The 17,359-nt window shown below is 46.0% G+C and overlaps 1 protein-coding gene across 4 annotated transcripts in view; it reads right to left on the minus strand.

Moving 5' to 3' along the window:
- IP6K1 (inositol hexakisphosphate kinase 1) overlaps window positions 1-17,359 on the minus strand; it is a 39,684-nt gene that overhangs the window by 3,155 nt on the left and 19,170 nt on the right. For 3 of the 4 annotated variants that reach the window (XM_076346048.1, XM_076346049.1, XM_076346050.1), the window contains 4 exons: window positions 6,368-6,713; window positions 3,790-4,000; window positions 2,983-3,167; window positions 495-670 (listed from right to left, as the gene is read on the minus strand). In XM_076346048.1, the coding sequence (XP_076202163.1) occupies window positions 495-670; window positions 2,983-3,167; window positions 3,790-4,000; window positions 6,368-6,590 (795 nt within the window). In that variant the 5' untranslated portion in view covers window positions 6,591-6,713. The remainder of the gene's footprint in view (window positions 1-494; window positions 671-2,982; window positions 3,168-3,789; window positions 4,001-6,367; window positions 6,714-17,359) is intronic. The other variant, XM_076346051.1, reaches the window with a different exon arrangement.

Raw genomic sequence — 17,359 nt, forward strand, 5'->3', positions numbered from 1 at the left:
CATTGCTTCAAGAGTCTGTGGGCAGAGATCTGGATTACAAGATCCTTTTGTGGGTGGGGAAAGGAGTGCCTGTTGCACAACAGCACCAGCAGCAAATCCTTGGGCACAGGGCCTAGCCACAAGAGGAGAGCAACTTCTGAACTCCCAGGACAGTACGGAAGCAAATGTCAGCTGATGCTGGGACAGAGGGACACCTCCCTCCCCAGGCACTGTGATTCTAGCTGAACACTAAGCCACAAAAATAATTTTATTAGAAAATCCCCTCACTGTCTGTGAACAAAACCGCTTTGGATAAAGCGGGCTGTTTCGGGAGAAGCAGGTTCCTTTGTTCTAGGCTTAGAAACGAAGACAAAAAGCACGTACCCTGAACACTGGTGTACCTACCTGAAGTGGAAGACCCTGTAACTCAATGCACAGTAGGAAACAGTAACTGGGAGGTCTAATGGGGCTGCGAAAGGGAATGTGCGGCACCTGCAGCCCTTGGGGATCCCTACCTGCATCCCACACACACGCACGCCCAAGGTGGCGGAAGTGCTCTGTTCACACTTCTTCATCTGCCGAGCAGCCTTCTCCTCAGATGCATCGTCTCCGTGCTGTCTGGTCCCCATTTTCAGATCAAGTACGCAGGGAAGTTTGAAGTGATGCACCACGTTCTCCAGCAAAAGGAACTCTGGGAGACATGTCAAGGAGAGCTCACCCGTCAGAGACACCGCTCCCCAGGGCCACCACAGACAGGGACTTGGGCCAGCATGAGATAGGGTCGGGCGACAAACAAATAGGAAGCCAAAGAACAGACAGAATGAACTGTTTGGGGAAGTGGAAAAAAAGTACAAAACCTAACGGTGGCACCCAGGCTTTCACACTTGGTAGAAGAAGTCAGCCTGGAAAGTGGAATGGCCAACAGTAAGCAAGGAGATCACATGCAGGTGTACTGGAAACTCAGCAGGGGGAACCGAAGAGCAGAATGCTAGTGTCAGGAAAGACACCATCTGCCAGTAAGAATTGCTGATATATTAAGGGAGAGCTTAAAGTCTAATCAAATTAGCAATTTAACCATATGGATAAACAACACAATCCCCACGGACTGAAGACTCAAGGCTCAAGTAATAGCACAGTACTGTTGCTATTGGCCTGCCCAGAACAGCAACACTGCCCGACACACGGGGGGGAAACCCACGGGGGGAAACCGGAGAGACTACAAAGGCAGGAAGCAGAACAGTAACGGGAGCCTTCAATTACCAGCACACACAATGGGCAAACCCTCCATTAGGGCACAGCGCTGAGAACAAACCCGAGACAATCGGTGCAGCAGCTTGTCCCAAAGGGGAAAAAACAACCCTGAAGTTTGCCCCAAGTAGCCCCCCAGGGCACGGTTCAACATGTTACGCTGAAATGGCAACCAGAGCACAGCTAGATTAAACCTGCAAGGAAGTTTAACATTTAGAAAAATCTATCGTCAACTACGTTTGATTTTGAAAGAGGAACTTCATAAAAATAAGGAAGTGTGATTAAAAAGAATAGGACAGCCAAAAAGAATTACTTCTCTGCAAGCGATGCAGGTTGTTTAAAAATAAAAGCTGGAGGCTCAAAGCACACGTTTGAGAATAGGAAAGGGAAGCCCACACAGTTAAAATGACGAAGAATACAGCTATTAAAAGTGAGGTTGTTTCTCTGCGAGGAAAACAGAGTCACGCTCCAGCAGGTGAAACAAACAAAACCCACAAGCTGGCAAGTTGAAGACAAAAGCACGAGGAGTCATTTCCGAAGGCACAGAAAATAACAAATCCATCTTCAACCACCTGCAGAAGCCAGTCAGACTGCCTGCAGGGTTTAAAGACAAAGTACAAATGGAGCTACAGGGGAAGGGGGTGGGATGGGGGTGTGTGAAGAGACCCCCTAAAAAGAGAAATAAGATTAATATTTTGCTGCTTCGTTTACTGGGGAAGAGCATGGGGGATTCCCAAGCCAGAACTCTTTTTCTGAGTTCAGAGAATTCTCAAACTGAAATGCCAAGAGAAGAGATTGCATGTTGAACAGAAAATAAGAGATGGGTAACTTATTTAACACTGCCTTAGCACCAGGAGACTGAAGGGGGGGCTACCACAACGCTGATTTGCGGAGATCTGGGGAACTACAAACTAGCCTGACTGGTCTTGCGGCCAAAGTCACCAGCAGGGTCTTTGTGCAGAGATCCATGCCATTCAACAAGTGATCCAGAAAAGTGAGCGAACAGCGAGGTGACAAATTTGCTTGTAGTACTAAGTTACTCAAGGTTGCAAACATGAGGAACAGTTGTGAAAAACTCCGCAAGGGTCTTATGAGACTGACTTGGCCATTAAACGGGCGGGCAAAATTCTCTAGAGTTAACACGCAAGATAAGGAGGAAAAGATTTTTAATGCATAGAGCAGTATGTTTCGAGACAACTATTACCAGTCAGGAGTGGGATCCTGGGGTAATGAGACAGCACTTAGAACAAGAGCATGTTAGGAATTATGAGGGAAAGGAGAGACAACAGCATTAAACACCAGTGGAAATCTCTGGTTCACTTGCATCTTCCGTATTGCGTGCCGTTTGGTCATGGTCTCCAGAAGGATACAGTAGAACTGGAAAAAACTCAAGAAAGGTGACAAGGACAAACACAGCTCCCTCCCAAGGGATTACTGAACAAGGTAGACCTGCATCTGCTGCCGGGCAAAGCCTGACGTGAAAAACTACAGTTCAAAACAAAAGCCAACAAAGAGAAGGACCAGAAAAGAATGAAAACATGAAATCTAGCCAGAAACATGGCTTCTCCGAACACCAGTGTCAGACATTAGTGTCACTGTATGGGAAGCAGGAAGGAATAGTAAAAAGAAACATAAAATACAGCTTTGCTTGTGTGAACGATGGGAAAGCCGAAGGAAATAAGCTGCCTCAGGCACAAACGTGTAAGGCCAGAGCAGCAGCAACTGACACACTCAGTTCTGCTTCCCAAAGGATACTGTAGAGTTTTCGGTCCTTGGATTCTGACCGCATGCGGCTCAGCTGCTGCTTATGACAGCGCAGGCTCCAGGGGTTATAGCTGATCTTTTCAGAGCTCAGACCGCTGTTCCCATCCAACATCTGAAATGGAACATCTGAATGGATGTGCAAGTCCACCCTGGGACTCTTCGTTTCCTGGATGCTGCTGGTATAAAGACAGAACAAACTTGCCTGTCAGAATCCATGCATTCTTCAGATACTTACGACTGTCGTACCCTCTCCCTTGCACACAACTATCTCCTGTTCCTTCTCCTGCTGCACACCTCACACCAATACAAACCTTCTTAACAGCAAATCCTCACTAATACCCTGGGCTGTGGACCCACACTCAAGGACCTGGTCTAACATCTCTGCTAGGTTGTACTGTAATTGATAGAGTAAGCAGGAACGTTTGTTTCTCAGGGAGCTCCAGCTGGTGTGAGAATACAGAGACCTGTATTCAAAGTACCCTTGGAAGAAACCTCTGAGTTAGTAACCAGGTGGACTGAAGAGTGTTTGAATCTGCTCCACACACTTTGGTTCCACATCCAACAAACTGCCAAGGGTTATCCTGTGTCAGAAGCACTTCACGTGGATGAGTTCGTCCTGAATGCAGCAAAGCTCCTGACACAGTTTGCAGTGCCACAGTGTGCTGGGCTAGCAAGTGCAAGACAGCCTGCCGACTGTACGGAAGTGCAAAATGCTCTCAACAAAAGGGGCGCCAGAGCTGAAAGGGGAAAAGAGATTTCCTGCTCATCATGTTGTCACCGGGCCCTCAAAGTTTTTACCTTTCACTGCTGTCACTGGCCAGGCCGGGTTTTTCCTCCTTGTGCTCAGTGCTGCTGCTTGATCTGTGAAGGCTCCGACGCGAGTGCTTGCGTCGTGGCTGGTCCCTCTCTGGCATATCATCCTGCTCCAGAGCCTCATTCTCCACATAGGGATAGGCCACCAGGTTAATGTAGCCATCACTGTCTCCCTCAAAACAGACAGATACCACACCTGCCAGAGAGAAGTGACATGTCAGTTGTCTTTCCCAGGGGAGGGAATACACAACCACTAGCACCCAAATGTTCAACAGGAAAGAGGAAAATGTAGCTCACAGAGCAACAAAGCAAGTCCAGAGCAATGAAAGGAGGTTTAAGACTACAACAACCCAAATGTTGTTAGCACAGCACAGAGGAGAAATCCCCCAAACCGTGCCCTGTGTCGCTACCTGAGCGAACAGTCAGCAGCAGCAGGGGAAGCTCTGCCACCCACAGGAAATTAAGGACACAAGCACAGCTGGTAGGCTGAGGGGTGTGATTATTTCCTTCCATTCAGTCTTGCAGCAAATGTCGTCGAACTGGAGAAAGCACAGTTTACCAAGATGTTGAAGGGAGCAACGCATACAAAATATATATCTAGTTCATTTGGGTAAGTATCTATGTCCTGCAGAAGTGCTCCTGCTGTTGACAAGGACATTGCTGGCCAAGGAGGAGTGTGCTTTCTCCGCTAAAGGAGCTCTCCAGCATCTGAGCTCTGAAGCACAGAGCTCTGAGGCTGAGGTGACACCTGCCACTCTTATCACAAGTCAGCCAGTCTCGCAGAAAAGTGATCTGCAAGGTCCCAGGGCTTCCTAGCAATAAAAACAGGAGGCCCTGGAAGTAAAACTACCTCAGCCAGGTGCAGGCAAGCAGAACCATTTGTGTCCTGTCCAGTTTTACCTTCTGAAGGCTCCTGAAAAGCACTATAGTCCAAGGGAAGGTATAGATCTTTCACAGCACAGACTCTGAATATATCTAGCTGGCCAGCCACAGAGCAGGACAGCTGACACTTCTAGTTAGGGCTGACATCTTCATCTTTGGTACTCCCCCAGCCCTGATAATGAGGCTATCAGCCTATCTCCTAACTTGCAAGGACAAAAATCTTTCATTAGCTTGTCACCAGCATTGAATAGCTGCCAGGAGTATCAGATGCCAGATGCACTGAATCAAATGATTCCTCACAAACACGAGGAAACCTCGCACTGCTCAGTTGATGCAGGCCATCATGTAACTGTCCTTCCTTTTTCCTTATCTGCACATGACAATGCTAACAAGGTTCAGGCAGCTCAACACAACTTCAGCGCAGTTCAGGACTCCCAGCATGTCACTACATTAATGCCACTCCAAGTGTTCTGGCTGCCTGGACATGCTCCTCAAGATACCTCTGTGAAAGGGCAATCTTACAGTAACATCCGAATGCTGAGACAGGAAGTATCATCCCCAATATTCCTCTCCCCCAAACCAGTAGGAACAATTTCTGGGACTACTGGGAAACTGCACAGGACTCTTGCCGAAATCCCACACTGGGGTGGAGGTGCATGTCCTATGCCTTTAGGCTTCCAGGAAGTATCTGACTTCAGGAAGACAGGTCTCCATCTGGATTATCAGCTTCATCAGTTTTAAACCCATCTCCCAAGGAAAGCCTGACATCGTATCAATTCTAGTAACTACACGGTTTCAGCTGGGATTTCTGATGGGTCACTAGAGCACCGTATGGCCCCAGAGCGGCTTGAGGGTACGAGAGGACCCGTCTGTTGGAGACTGTATCTTTCACTCATGATCTGCATACAGACACAGGTAGGTAAGCTGACACTGCTTCGAGACCTTCAGGCTGCAGCCAGATCAACTGGCAAGACCCTGAACAGATGGTGGTCCCAGCTGTCTGTGAAGCACCGTCCTCCCTCCCAATGCCACGCGGTGACAAAGAAGCAGAGGCAATGGGAACGCTGAGTCCCCCAAAAGGCTACCTGCCAGTGTCACCACCCTGAATACAGACGCGCAAGGCTGAAAGTGTATTGAGCTTCTGAAAGATACAGATGAGCTGCCAACCTCCTACAATGATAGAGACACTGGAAAATTCCAGTTCTTCAAAGCGGCTGAGGACAAAGCTTCACCTCAGCGCTGGGAAAGCAATGCTTCCTGCTTCAGCAGCTTTCTGATACGGGTCCATAAAAGAAATGGGATGAGGAAGCAATAAATTACAGGACTGGAATGTGCAAATGCTTAGTATATGATCTAACTTCATAAGGCCAAGGCTGTAATTGACAATAACTTGGTAGTAAAATTACTTTAGTTACACATTCATAACCTTAAGCTTCAGACTACAACTGTCACACCGCATATACTCTCTCTAGGAAGAGAAGCACATTAAACTCTGCATGCCTACAAAAAGAGACTTCCTCCTTTGCAAGTGCTCCTATCAAATTGCTAGTCTGCAGAAGAGAATTAAAACCAACAAATAAAATGATGCCAAAAGACAGCAACACATCAGAAGCTGCAGGAAAAATGAGAGGGCAGGTTCTTGAAGCATGTAATTGCATTCTGGAATGACAACAGGCCTCACCTTTGTATTCAGGTGTGAACTCCTTCATTTCTGGGGGCAGAGATTCATAGAAGCGCTGTTCTCTGGTAATGAGGGGCTTGCAGACAGTATGGTCGTCGTAGCGCATCATGCTGCTGTGGCCGCCCACCTGGTGAATGAAAGGCTCCAGCAGGACCCCCCGGTCTCCGGATCGAGTGGCATTCTTGCCATACTTGCCCACTTCCATGGTTTGACAAACACACATTGCGTTGGGCACCAGTTGCACTCTTGGAGCATGGGGAGAGCCACATGGGCTGGGAGGGGTAGCTCAGCAGCAGTCAGGCAGCCACAGGGGGGAAATCCTGGCAATCTGCTTCCTTACAATGATCTGAAAAAGCAAAGGAGATTCCTGTGAATGGAGGAGCACTTGCATTCACTCCCTGTTGGCTCGGAAGAGTTTTGGTATTTATTTATATCCGTAACTGTTCCTCTTCTGTTCTCTGTTTACATCCCACTTGTTCCAGCATGCTCCTCACCACCTCTTTAATCCTACAGGTAAACACACACTAATTCAGAGGCAGTCTCATCTAGAGCTTGTCCAGTAGTGTTGACAGGAGATAGGGAAAGGAGGAGAGAAGAGTATTTTGAGCCTCCCATCTTTAGAAAATACTATTTCCTTCCTTTAGTTCATTTTATCAGTAAGGCAACGAGATAATGGAGCACAAACCATGAGCTACAGCACAATTAAAACCAAGCCCACACCTGCCTATCAATAACAGTGACTGACACAGGCAGAACAAACATTTCAAGAATCTGAATTCCACTCCTTGTGCCCCTGCATTTTTAACATCTAAACAACTAAATGATTCCTGTTCACCTCCTACTCTAACACTGGTTCCTCCTTTACCGACTCGCTTCTCTTCAAGCTATGACATGAAAGACTCTCGGAATAAGACAGTCATTCCGTCGCTGTGCGTATGCTGTAACTGAATGGATTCCACTCAGATTCTCTCCTTTATTACTCTAAGCCCTTCAGGAAAACAACTATTTCCTGATGCTTTCACAGCACCTATGTGCACAACAGGTTCCTGATCTCTACAGATAGGCAAGAGAGATTGCTAAATCCAAATGAGATTAGAAGTGCTTTGGAGAAGACAGATGCTCTTTTAATGTTTGCAGAGTGCCCGGCACAGCCACAGGATGATGGAAAAGTAAAGCCGTCCAAATTCTCTCCAGATGATTTGCCCTTTCCAGCTTAGATGATAGCCGCTCCTGAGGCTGCTGGGGAAAACACCACAGGATTTCCTCACAACAATGAGTTATCCAAAGTACAAGAACCATATGGTGACTTCAGTTTCTGAATTCACCAATTTCCAGTTTCTTAGCACAGCCACAGCCAAGGGCAATAATTTAAGAACTGAGGGATCTTGGAGGCCTGAACAAGGGACACGGTTCAGGCTGTTCCTCATCTGGCCACGGGATGTCTCTGGCCAGAACACTGCCAGGCTGGGGGAAGTTCTGGATGAAGATGGGCTCTTCCCCCTCCCCTCCAATTCAATCATGTAAGAGACACAGCTGAAGAGATTCAAAAGAAGGGGCGATACTTCATAACATGTTTAACCCAATCAAACACAACAGCTCCCTACAACAGGACGCTTCTCTCCCTGTCGGCACGTTCCTGCTCGCTCCCTCGCACTGGATTTTGGGATAGTATGAGTGTACGTACATTTGAGTTGAATCATCTCACTGATCCAATGGAAAACATTTCCTTATGCGGTTACACGACCACACAACTACATTCAGCGTAAGGGGAACAATGTGAATATTTAGCTGGCTTTTAAGGTGGGGGGAAGGGAATTTGGGGGGGGCGGGGGGAACAACAACACAGAAGGTCCCTCTCTGTAGCAACTCATATCAAAGTCTCTTCAAGGTATCCTTCAAAGTTTCTGTCTCCTGAACTCACTCAGAGCCTAAGTCTTATCACAAAGAAACACATGCTGTGGATTTCTCTCCTCCCCCTTATTTGCTTTATCAAGAAGAAATTCAGCAGCAGAGGCTTGCTTATGTCATATATGTTTTAGTTTGGTTTAATGGTAGTTAACATCCAAGAACAAGCAAGGTGCCAGCAGCTGCAACAGATCAGCACTTCACAGATTTCAGACAAATGCTTTACAGACTTAAATCTCCCCTTGCTGACACAGCTTTGTCTTGGATTCGGTTTCTTTTATTTTGCCAATGACTAAAGCAGAGTTTTCAGTTATTCCAAACAATATAGGGGACAAGTTTAACTTCACACCTTCTGTAGTTTAAACTTCACAGGACAAGAGAACTAAGAGATTCATCTGTGTGATAACAGTAGTTGCCATACTCAGGAGACATGCATATGATGCTCAGGTCTGGTACTAGTCCGTTTTCACTGAAAGCCAATCACAAAGCGTCTCAGGGTTTCGGTTTTGCCAGTGACGGAAGTATTATTATCCATAATTTAGAGAAGGGGGATTATCTAAGCAGACTCATTAGCTTCAGACACCTTCACTAGCTTCCGATGGAGATCACAAACACCCAGGCAGACACACACCCCCCAAGGCCCACACAGACTGTTCTCACAGTTAGAAGTGCCTCACCTATGGGCTACAGGCAGATTTTGGCCATCAGAGCAAGAGATTTGAACCCTTTGCCTACTTTCAGCACCTTCTTTCCTAAAGGTGAGCAACAACGAAGCATCTGCCACCTGAATTACTCAGGACAGCAGTCAACCACTCTGCAGAGTCCGTCAAGCCTTCTCCACTGCATGGCCTAGAGATATCTGTGAGATGACTGCAGTTGTCCAAGGGCTCCTAGGAAAGTGGCAATGAAAACAGGCTGCAGCCACCAAGAAGTGCCACAGGCTCACTGCCAAGTACCTCACCGCCCCCAAGAAAACCCAACATGACAAGTTTCAGATGTGCAGGCACACCTGGGAGGGAGTGACAGCCACAAAGAAAAACATTCTGTGGCTGTGATGCAATAGAAGGAGCCAGGCACCAGGTGGGGAGAGAGTCCAAACCTGGTTACAACTGCTCCACGTATTCATCCACAGGCTCTAAAGAAAACAGCAATGTAGCCAATATTTTCCCACGTACAAGTGAATATGAGAAAAAATACTTTGTGGCAAGTAGCATTTCAGAGACATTTTTAAAGAAGCAGCTATCTACAGGGCTTGAAAAACAGACACTTTATAGCTCAGATACAGCTTAGTGTTTTTCATCAGACTAACTCAAAGAGTTATTACTAAACATGGACACTATCCACAAATAAAGACAGAAGAATCCCAGCAGTTTCAAACAAATATAAAGCAGAAAACTATTTGAAGGCCTAAATATTACTCATCCTTCCTCTGGTAAACAAAGGCATGGGTTCAACTATTTTAGCTGGCTTATAAAATTCAGAGTCCTTCCAATTATACTGTAAAATGCAGCACACGATCCACACAACAGCTTGAGGGAGACCAGTTCATCCAAGCAGATCCTTTGGTATCCTCCAACACCACCACTACAGCTCAAACAGCAGTAAAACATTCAGGCCAGTTTAGCATCCCCCCTTCCAACAGACTGATCTATAGTTAGCAAGACAGATCGCCCATCAAGCCAGACTTGCAAGAGGTGGCGGGGTGAGGTTCAAGAGCAGAGTTATCGGTGACTACAGAAGGACATACCACATCCCATATTCCATTATGCTCCCCAGTAAAAAACTCTTGTACTGGACGAGAATTTGCTCTACAATGTTTAAGTCTAGATGCCAGTCTGTCAGTGTATCTGCTCCAAATTTGAACTGCATACCTCACTATTCAAACACTTACTTTTTAGCAGGATGGGCATAAAGAAGAGCAATAAGCTGCATTTTCTTGTAGTAAGGCACAAAATATTTCCAAACAAATGTCAGGAAGATACACAAGGCAACTCTGCTCTTCCTAACCACTAAGTGGGGTAAACCCTGCCCCCAATACCAACACTACCCTCCAGGAGGGAACATGTTCCTCCACAGAAACAAACAGTGCTGTACTCTTGAAGACCCAGCCAGAATACATTACTGAACACTGGCTGAAGACTACCGATGTCTTACCAGACCACCACCAGCATCAAAGAGATGCCTGCTCCTGCCAGTTAACAGTGCCAGAGCACTGCCACCTGAGGATGCCAGCACAGGAACAAGGGAGTGGGAAGAGCAGGGATGTCCTCTTTGATGGTGTAACTTAAGGTGACAGGGAAACTAGCCTCAGAGGTCACCACACACTTGAGAAGTAGGGGCAGAGAGTTGCACTGCAGTGGGTGTGTGAATTACTGCAGACCGCACCACGATGCTGATGTTCCCACTCTTTATAAGCCATCTTGTACAGGAACACTGGCAATGCTTCATGACTCACTAGTAAAGCTATTTTCCAAAATAAAAAGGAAAACAAACATTTAAAATTGTGATGTATTACACAGCGAGAAAGCTGACTGCATTAAGCACTGTTGACTCATACCTTCATTGTAAGCAGCCTCCATGTCCATCTTTCCAGCATCGCCTTGCTGCGGCTCCTAGGACTGTGGCCAGCCCTCAGGACCTGCGGTGCTGAAGACTAAGGCAGATGGCCACTAACGATTCTGGAGCCAGGCCACAGGTGAGGGATAAATACTGACCTCTGTCACGCTGACAAAAGTTGGACTTTCCCTCAACAACCCCAAAGCAGTCAGGAGCAAAGCACAAGAATACAAAATACCAGTATACCAGGCAAGAGGACTACAGCATTTGGCCAATGGGTACCTGGTGACTGCTTCTTGTGAGCTAGACTTGTTAGCAAAGAGAAGCAGCAGCTAGCACACATGCTGAAAAGCATGGTGTTTTCTAGTCATGCTGGACTGGATGACCCAACTTCTACAGAAGAAAACCCAGTCTAAGAAAAAAAAAAAGCATCTCCCACTGTGCTATGAGATCAGCTTCCCAGCACAAAAGCTGACCCACAGACCTGAGGCATGTCTGTCTAGTCAGCAGAAATGGAGATGATCCCTGGGACCTGGGCAGAGACTGCAACTCTCCAAGAACCTGTGGCAACATTTAGGATGTAACCAGAAACATTTGGCCAGCGTGGTATCCAGGAAGCTACAAGCCTTCCTAGCCTGCTTGAGCATACAGCTTTGAATCCTGAGCCTTCCCCTGCATCTTGTCCAATGCTTGAACTATTACCAAATACAGCCCTTTTTGGACATGCTGCCCTCACCACAGCAAGTGTGGCTCTTCAGATCGAGGCCAGAGAGTAGAATATGATCCGTATGCACACATCAAAAGTGAAACAGAAGAATGCCAGCTGAGGAAGAGAATGCCAACTGCGAGGCTGGTGGAGGAACTGCAATAAACAAGGCCACAGAGAGGACAATAGCCACTAATAGGTGTGCTCCACCCCACGCCATGAGCTGAACAAAAGCACGCTTCCTTCACCAATACTTTTCCTGCCTCAACAACAGGGCACAAATGCACCAACTGCTGAAGTGTGCACAAGGAAAGAGCCTAATCTACATTAAGATAGAGCCTGATTGAACTTACAGAAAGGACCACAAGGAAAATAAAATTAAGCTTGTAATATGAGTCCTTAGGCATACCCTATGTTTCTGTCTCCCAGAGATCTGAAGGAAGACTATTTGTGCCATAATTCTATCACACTAATCACAAAGCTTCGGCACTTCTGCCAGTAGCCTGTGAGACCAAGAATTTTCTCCTCTTCCTAAGAAAGGAGCGGAAGCCAAGCCTTTTCAGCTCTTTCTGAAGAAAGAGAGGCTGAGCTATGTACTTTTAACTATGGCTGGAATGCCTAAACCACTTGTTAAAACCAGTGCCTAGATCTGGGGTTAAAGGCGGCTTTTTTCTTAGAGGCCAGATTAGCAGGAATTGCAAAGGCCCTTCTGCTGTCACCTATGCATAAAGCATGGCATGCTTTCAAGGAGGGATGAGGTACTTGAAATCCTTGCTAGGGATCTAGACCCCAGGGCACAGACAATACCTGTTTTCTCACACAGGCAGGCTACAGTGGTAGCTTCTCTTTTTTTTTTTTTAAGCCAAGCCTTAGCACACAACAGTGCATAGGGAACGTCTGTCACGTTTAGCAACATATGGAGCAGGTGCTCTGCAATGTTTCGTAAACATCTGTCATGCAGTTGTCTGCAAATGAGGGTAACCAAAGCCGGGGCTCAGGTGGCCTCTTCCAGCTTGTATTCCTGTTCAGCCTGATGCTGGAAAAGCTTGCACTACTGTGATAACATCAGGCTGGGGAGCAGGAGAGGACTGCACATAACAGGGATGATATAAGCTGATTTAATTCTCTTGCTGCTCTCTTCTCCAGTGAAGAAGGGGAAGCCCGGAGAAATGCAGCGCATTGGCAGGAGGGCACAGGCTGCCTGGGGACCTGCCAGTCCTTGTCACCACTATCAGTGTCACTGCAAAGGGGAGGCTGGAGGAAGGTCCAGCCCTGGTCTGGTCATCACCACTTTTTCCTCTCCAGTGGGCAAGGAGGATGAGTGAGAGGGAGCTGAGCTGCTAAATCCTGCTGCACCTTGCCACAAATATACCCTGCCCCAGTAGTAAAAGGCACCTTCCTTCTCTGTTCAGGAGCACTGGCTTAAGTCCAAGCCTGAGAGTTTCCATAGCAGCAAGACCTGATCGAATACGTACATTAACAAAAGGTTGCTTTATCAGTACCAGCCCAGAAGATTTTCTTCCAAGCTTGTGCCTAAGAGAGCAGGGTCATCCAATATCAGCTTTGCATTTTATAGGAGAGATGAGAATATGACACATGCTTTCTAGAGAAGAGCTTGGGGAAGATCAATGCTTGTGAGGCCTCATCGCTCAGCGTGAGCTAATTTCTGGCTTCTCTTCATCTCATTTACAAAGAGGAAAAAAGTCTCCGCTGGATACAGCTTAATTTTAAACTACTCCAACACAAATGCTTGCTGTTCAGCACAGCTCTCAGATCCAACAGTCAGAGACAGTTAGAAAGGAACTTACTTTCAACAGTCACAAACCATAAGGAATCAACCTAACCCACCAAGAAAAGACATTTCTTGAATTCACACTAGTGAAGGGGCTCAGAAAACTCATCAACAGGCTCATCAGCAGAAAACTGTAGTCCTTGCATTCATAACAGGGGGGGAAAGGAAAAAAATTCACATCAATCCCATTGAAGAGGTTTGGCTCAAAGACTAACTTGGAAAGAATTTGTAACTCAACTTATAGACTGAATAAGCAGAGGGAACAACTTCACCTCCTGCCTCAAAAAATCCTACATTTAAAGTTTTCATTAATGCTGGTAATAAAGCATACTTGCTCTTCAGTCACAGACCTTGGCCTCTTCCCCAACAGCGAGGCTTAAATAAGCCAGCCACATCCCTAAGGAAGATCATCCAGGTAACTCCACCCAAATGCCTCCCCAGTAGGAAGACGATGGAACGACTGTGCCGAGTTCAGCATGAGGAGAAACACGTTCAGAAACACTGCACTTTCATGTCAGCTGTGGGTACCAAATTCTACAACCTCAACAGCATCAGAAGGTGGGACAGAAGAGCAGGTAAATGCACCACGCTAATCTGCTGACACTAAGAGAATGAGTCAGAGCTGGTGATGCTTGTGCTGAACCAGAGGACAAACACACCACACAGCAAACCACTGCTGGCAAGAGAAAAGGAAGGTGCAATTTTGTGGTAACATGCACAGAACTTAGCCAGATGGATGGCACTGGGGAGGACTGCTCAGTGCCAGGGGGGCAGCCCCACCAAACAGACAAGAATCCACCGCAGTCAGGTGAGTGGCAGTCTCAGGTTTGTGCCACAACAGGGGCAAAGAGAACAACTGGCACCTCCTAAGTAAGTTCTTACCTCATCTTCTCCTGGTTAAAAATGCCCCAGAAGTCCTTGGAGGTGTCAAGGCCAGAGCCAAGGAAGTCAGTTTGGCCTAATCACCTACAGAGTAGCTGCTGGCCCCCGAGCTGGAAAGATGCTGTTGTCATACACGTGTGCAAGCACATCTGGAGCTTGAGCTCCCACACAAACCTCCACACAGACTCAACAAGTAGAAATGGTTGTGCACCTTAGGCTTGTGTCCCTCAGGTTCCTAGCCAGTACAGACACCTGGAAGGCTGGTGGGAAGATGGGACAAGATCCTCCCAGCTTGCATAAGAACAAGAGGAAACCTCCAGCGAAAGCACCAAAATCCCAGAAAAGGGAAGTACTTGTGCAGCAATAAAATCAGTTTTCAGGTTTGAGAGAGTAGTTGACAGGAACTGAAAGGAACAGCCGATGTGCTGCATCTTACACCTGCCACACACAGAAAGCAAAGCACAGAGGCCAAAGCGAGGATTCTACAACCGGAAAAACAGTCAACTCTGCCAACTCAAGAGCAAGGGCACACATATACTCCACTTTCAGACCATATGTGGGCTGCCAAAGAAGAGAAAGAAAGGGTGTTTTCTGGCTCTCTGCCTTCCACCATCTCATAAGGAATCCTTAGAAGATAAGGGAAAAAAGAGAAAAAAGAAGACCTACCCAAAAAACCAAAATGTAAAATCTATTTGAAATTAAAAGTAAAGCAAAAAAGTTTCATCTACCTGCATTTCATAATTTTTTTCTGCTTTGAGAATATGTAAAAACATTGAATTAAGGAAGAAAACCTAGGTGAACAGCTAGGCCTCCAGCTCTCTCATAGGGAAATGGCAGTCAAAAAACATACATCAAAAGCTTGGTCTGCACAAGGAAAAAGTGCATGTTGATACTTAATTCATCCACCCCGTTCTCTCTAGTTCGGTAAAACAGGGCAGATTTTGGGGTGGAGACAACTGCTTGTCTTGGTTGCTCTTTAAAGTGATCCTCCACAATGAAACCAAGTCCATCCAAATGCCTTGCTTTAAAAAAAAAAAAGGATACCCAGTATTATGTTCAGATTTCTTTTGGCACTGATCAAGCCAAATCAGTTTCTAATGCCTCCTTCAGTTCCTTCTTCAGACCATGGTTACACAGGCAATCCTTTGACAGCTGCACCAGCACGAACAGCATCCTCCCACTCAACTCTGCTGTGCTGGTACAACTGTTTGCAGCCTCCCCATGCATCAAATAGGGAACTGATCGCCGTTAAAAATAAACCAGCACTTTGTTTTGTTTTTTTAAGGATTACTTTTCAACCCAGGTCAGATCCCCAATCTATTGTGCAGCTGTACAAACAGTTGTATCAGCACAAGGTGCCTGAATTGCTGATGGTTATCCTTGTGCCTAAAGCCAACGTTTGCATTCCCAGCTTACCTCTTATTTCATGGCTGCTGTAGAACAGGATTACTTACTAAACTGAACACACAGGGTACTTTACTGCTGCAGCTAGCAACTGTGTGGAGGGTCTCTTTAATGAGACAAAATGAGGTCACACTGATGAGTATCCTGCAAGTAAGGCATGGCTACTGAGCTCCCTTGAGCTGTTGCTTGTCCTAAATTATATGCCATTTTTGCAGCCTGCATGCTGAAATAAATATAAAAACATGACTAACAAAGTCACTGATGCGAATGAACAGCTTTGGGCCAAGTTCTGAAACAAAACTCTCCTAGAAATTGCATAACCATTAACTATCTTGGTGATCTTCCATTCAAAAAAGTCAAGCCTACGTGATGTGCAGATTCCCACCGATTTGAAGACTGTAACATTCAAGGACTGGGGAGTCTATCTGCAGTTTTGGCAACTCTTCAATTGCAGCTGAATTTTGATTTTAACGTGGAAATACAAAAAGAAAGATGGAAAACCAAAATAAGCACTAAGCAATGATGAAATGCTAGCACGCTTTAGAAGTGACCATGAGAGAAACAGACTGAAGGTTCTTTTCCCAAATTACCAGCTCAAATACTGTTTGAAACAAAACCAACTGAAAATACTTCCTATTTGATGGCTGCCTGGCAACCCACTGGAAAGGACTTGGTTCTCAGTTCTCTGCTTTCAGCTGGTGACAGGTATCCACATCAGACACACACCATTATGTAAGGCCTTCTCATTGAAAACAAGGCACAAAAGATTGAATAACCATTAAGATTTGACTTCTGGAACAGGGTAGGAGGCATGTTAATGAAACAGCTTCAGGAAACAAGATTTCTATAGTTTCTGTTGTGTCTGCTCTAGAAGGCAAGAATCACAGTCTAAGCTGTTCAGCAGCATTGTTTTGTAGATGTCATCAAATCAATCCACAAGGACACAGAAAACTAACAAAATCAGTATTTGGCAAATCTTACCCTTCGTTCCTTAACATGCGTCTCAGGGTATAGATTTAAGTCGTCATGGAACTAAGTCAGCACTCCTCAAACCCATCCTCTCACCTGAGTCAGCACTGGCACTCACCTGATCCTGCTCAGAAACTAGCCTGGCAAAAAAAGGTAATCTGGAATAAAAAAAAACAAACAAAAAAAACCCCACAGTTGTTTTTGCCAATGTGGCTTCCTGAACTGGTTTAGTGCCAGTGCCCAACGAAAGTAAAAGGGGAGAATCATCCAGCAGGGGAAGGGCAGGCAGAAGAGTAGCAGTGCCAATTTCATTGAGCTTCAACTGTCCTGAGACCATGTGCTCAGAGAACAGTCTCACCCTGACTTTAGAGAGACACGAGTTGCTGCTCCCAGCAGGGAGATCGTTTAACTTTTTCACCTCTCTCCTGATGTCTTCTTTACACCAGCATCAGCACTCTTGCAGACAGCTAGATTAAGCACCAGATCTGAGAGGAAACTAAAACAGCAATATATAAAACACAACAAAAAGCCTTTAGTCTTCAGCTGGATCAGGTCCCTAACAGATCTGACCATGAGGTTCAACAATCCCCCTCGCATCAAAAGAAGGGAGAAAGTGGGAACCTGTAACTAAAGGCAAGGAAAGGAAAGGCTAAAGTTCAACTTCAAGCAACTGCGAAGCTGCACTCTTACTCAACATAGACAAAATACACAACAGGACTATGTAACATTTGTACAAAAGTGTTTTTGTATGAAAGATTTAAATTGTACATAAAAAAAT

This window comes from Aptenodytes patagonicus, chromosome 8, assembly GCF_965638725.1.
Source record: "Aptenodytes patagonicus chromosome 8, bAptPat1.pri.cur, whole genome shotgun sequence".
Classification (NCBI taxonomy): domain Eukaryota; kingdom Metazoa; phylum Chordata; class Aves; order Sphenisciformes; family Spheniscidae; genus Aptenodytes; species Aptenodytes patagonicus.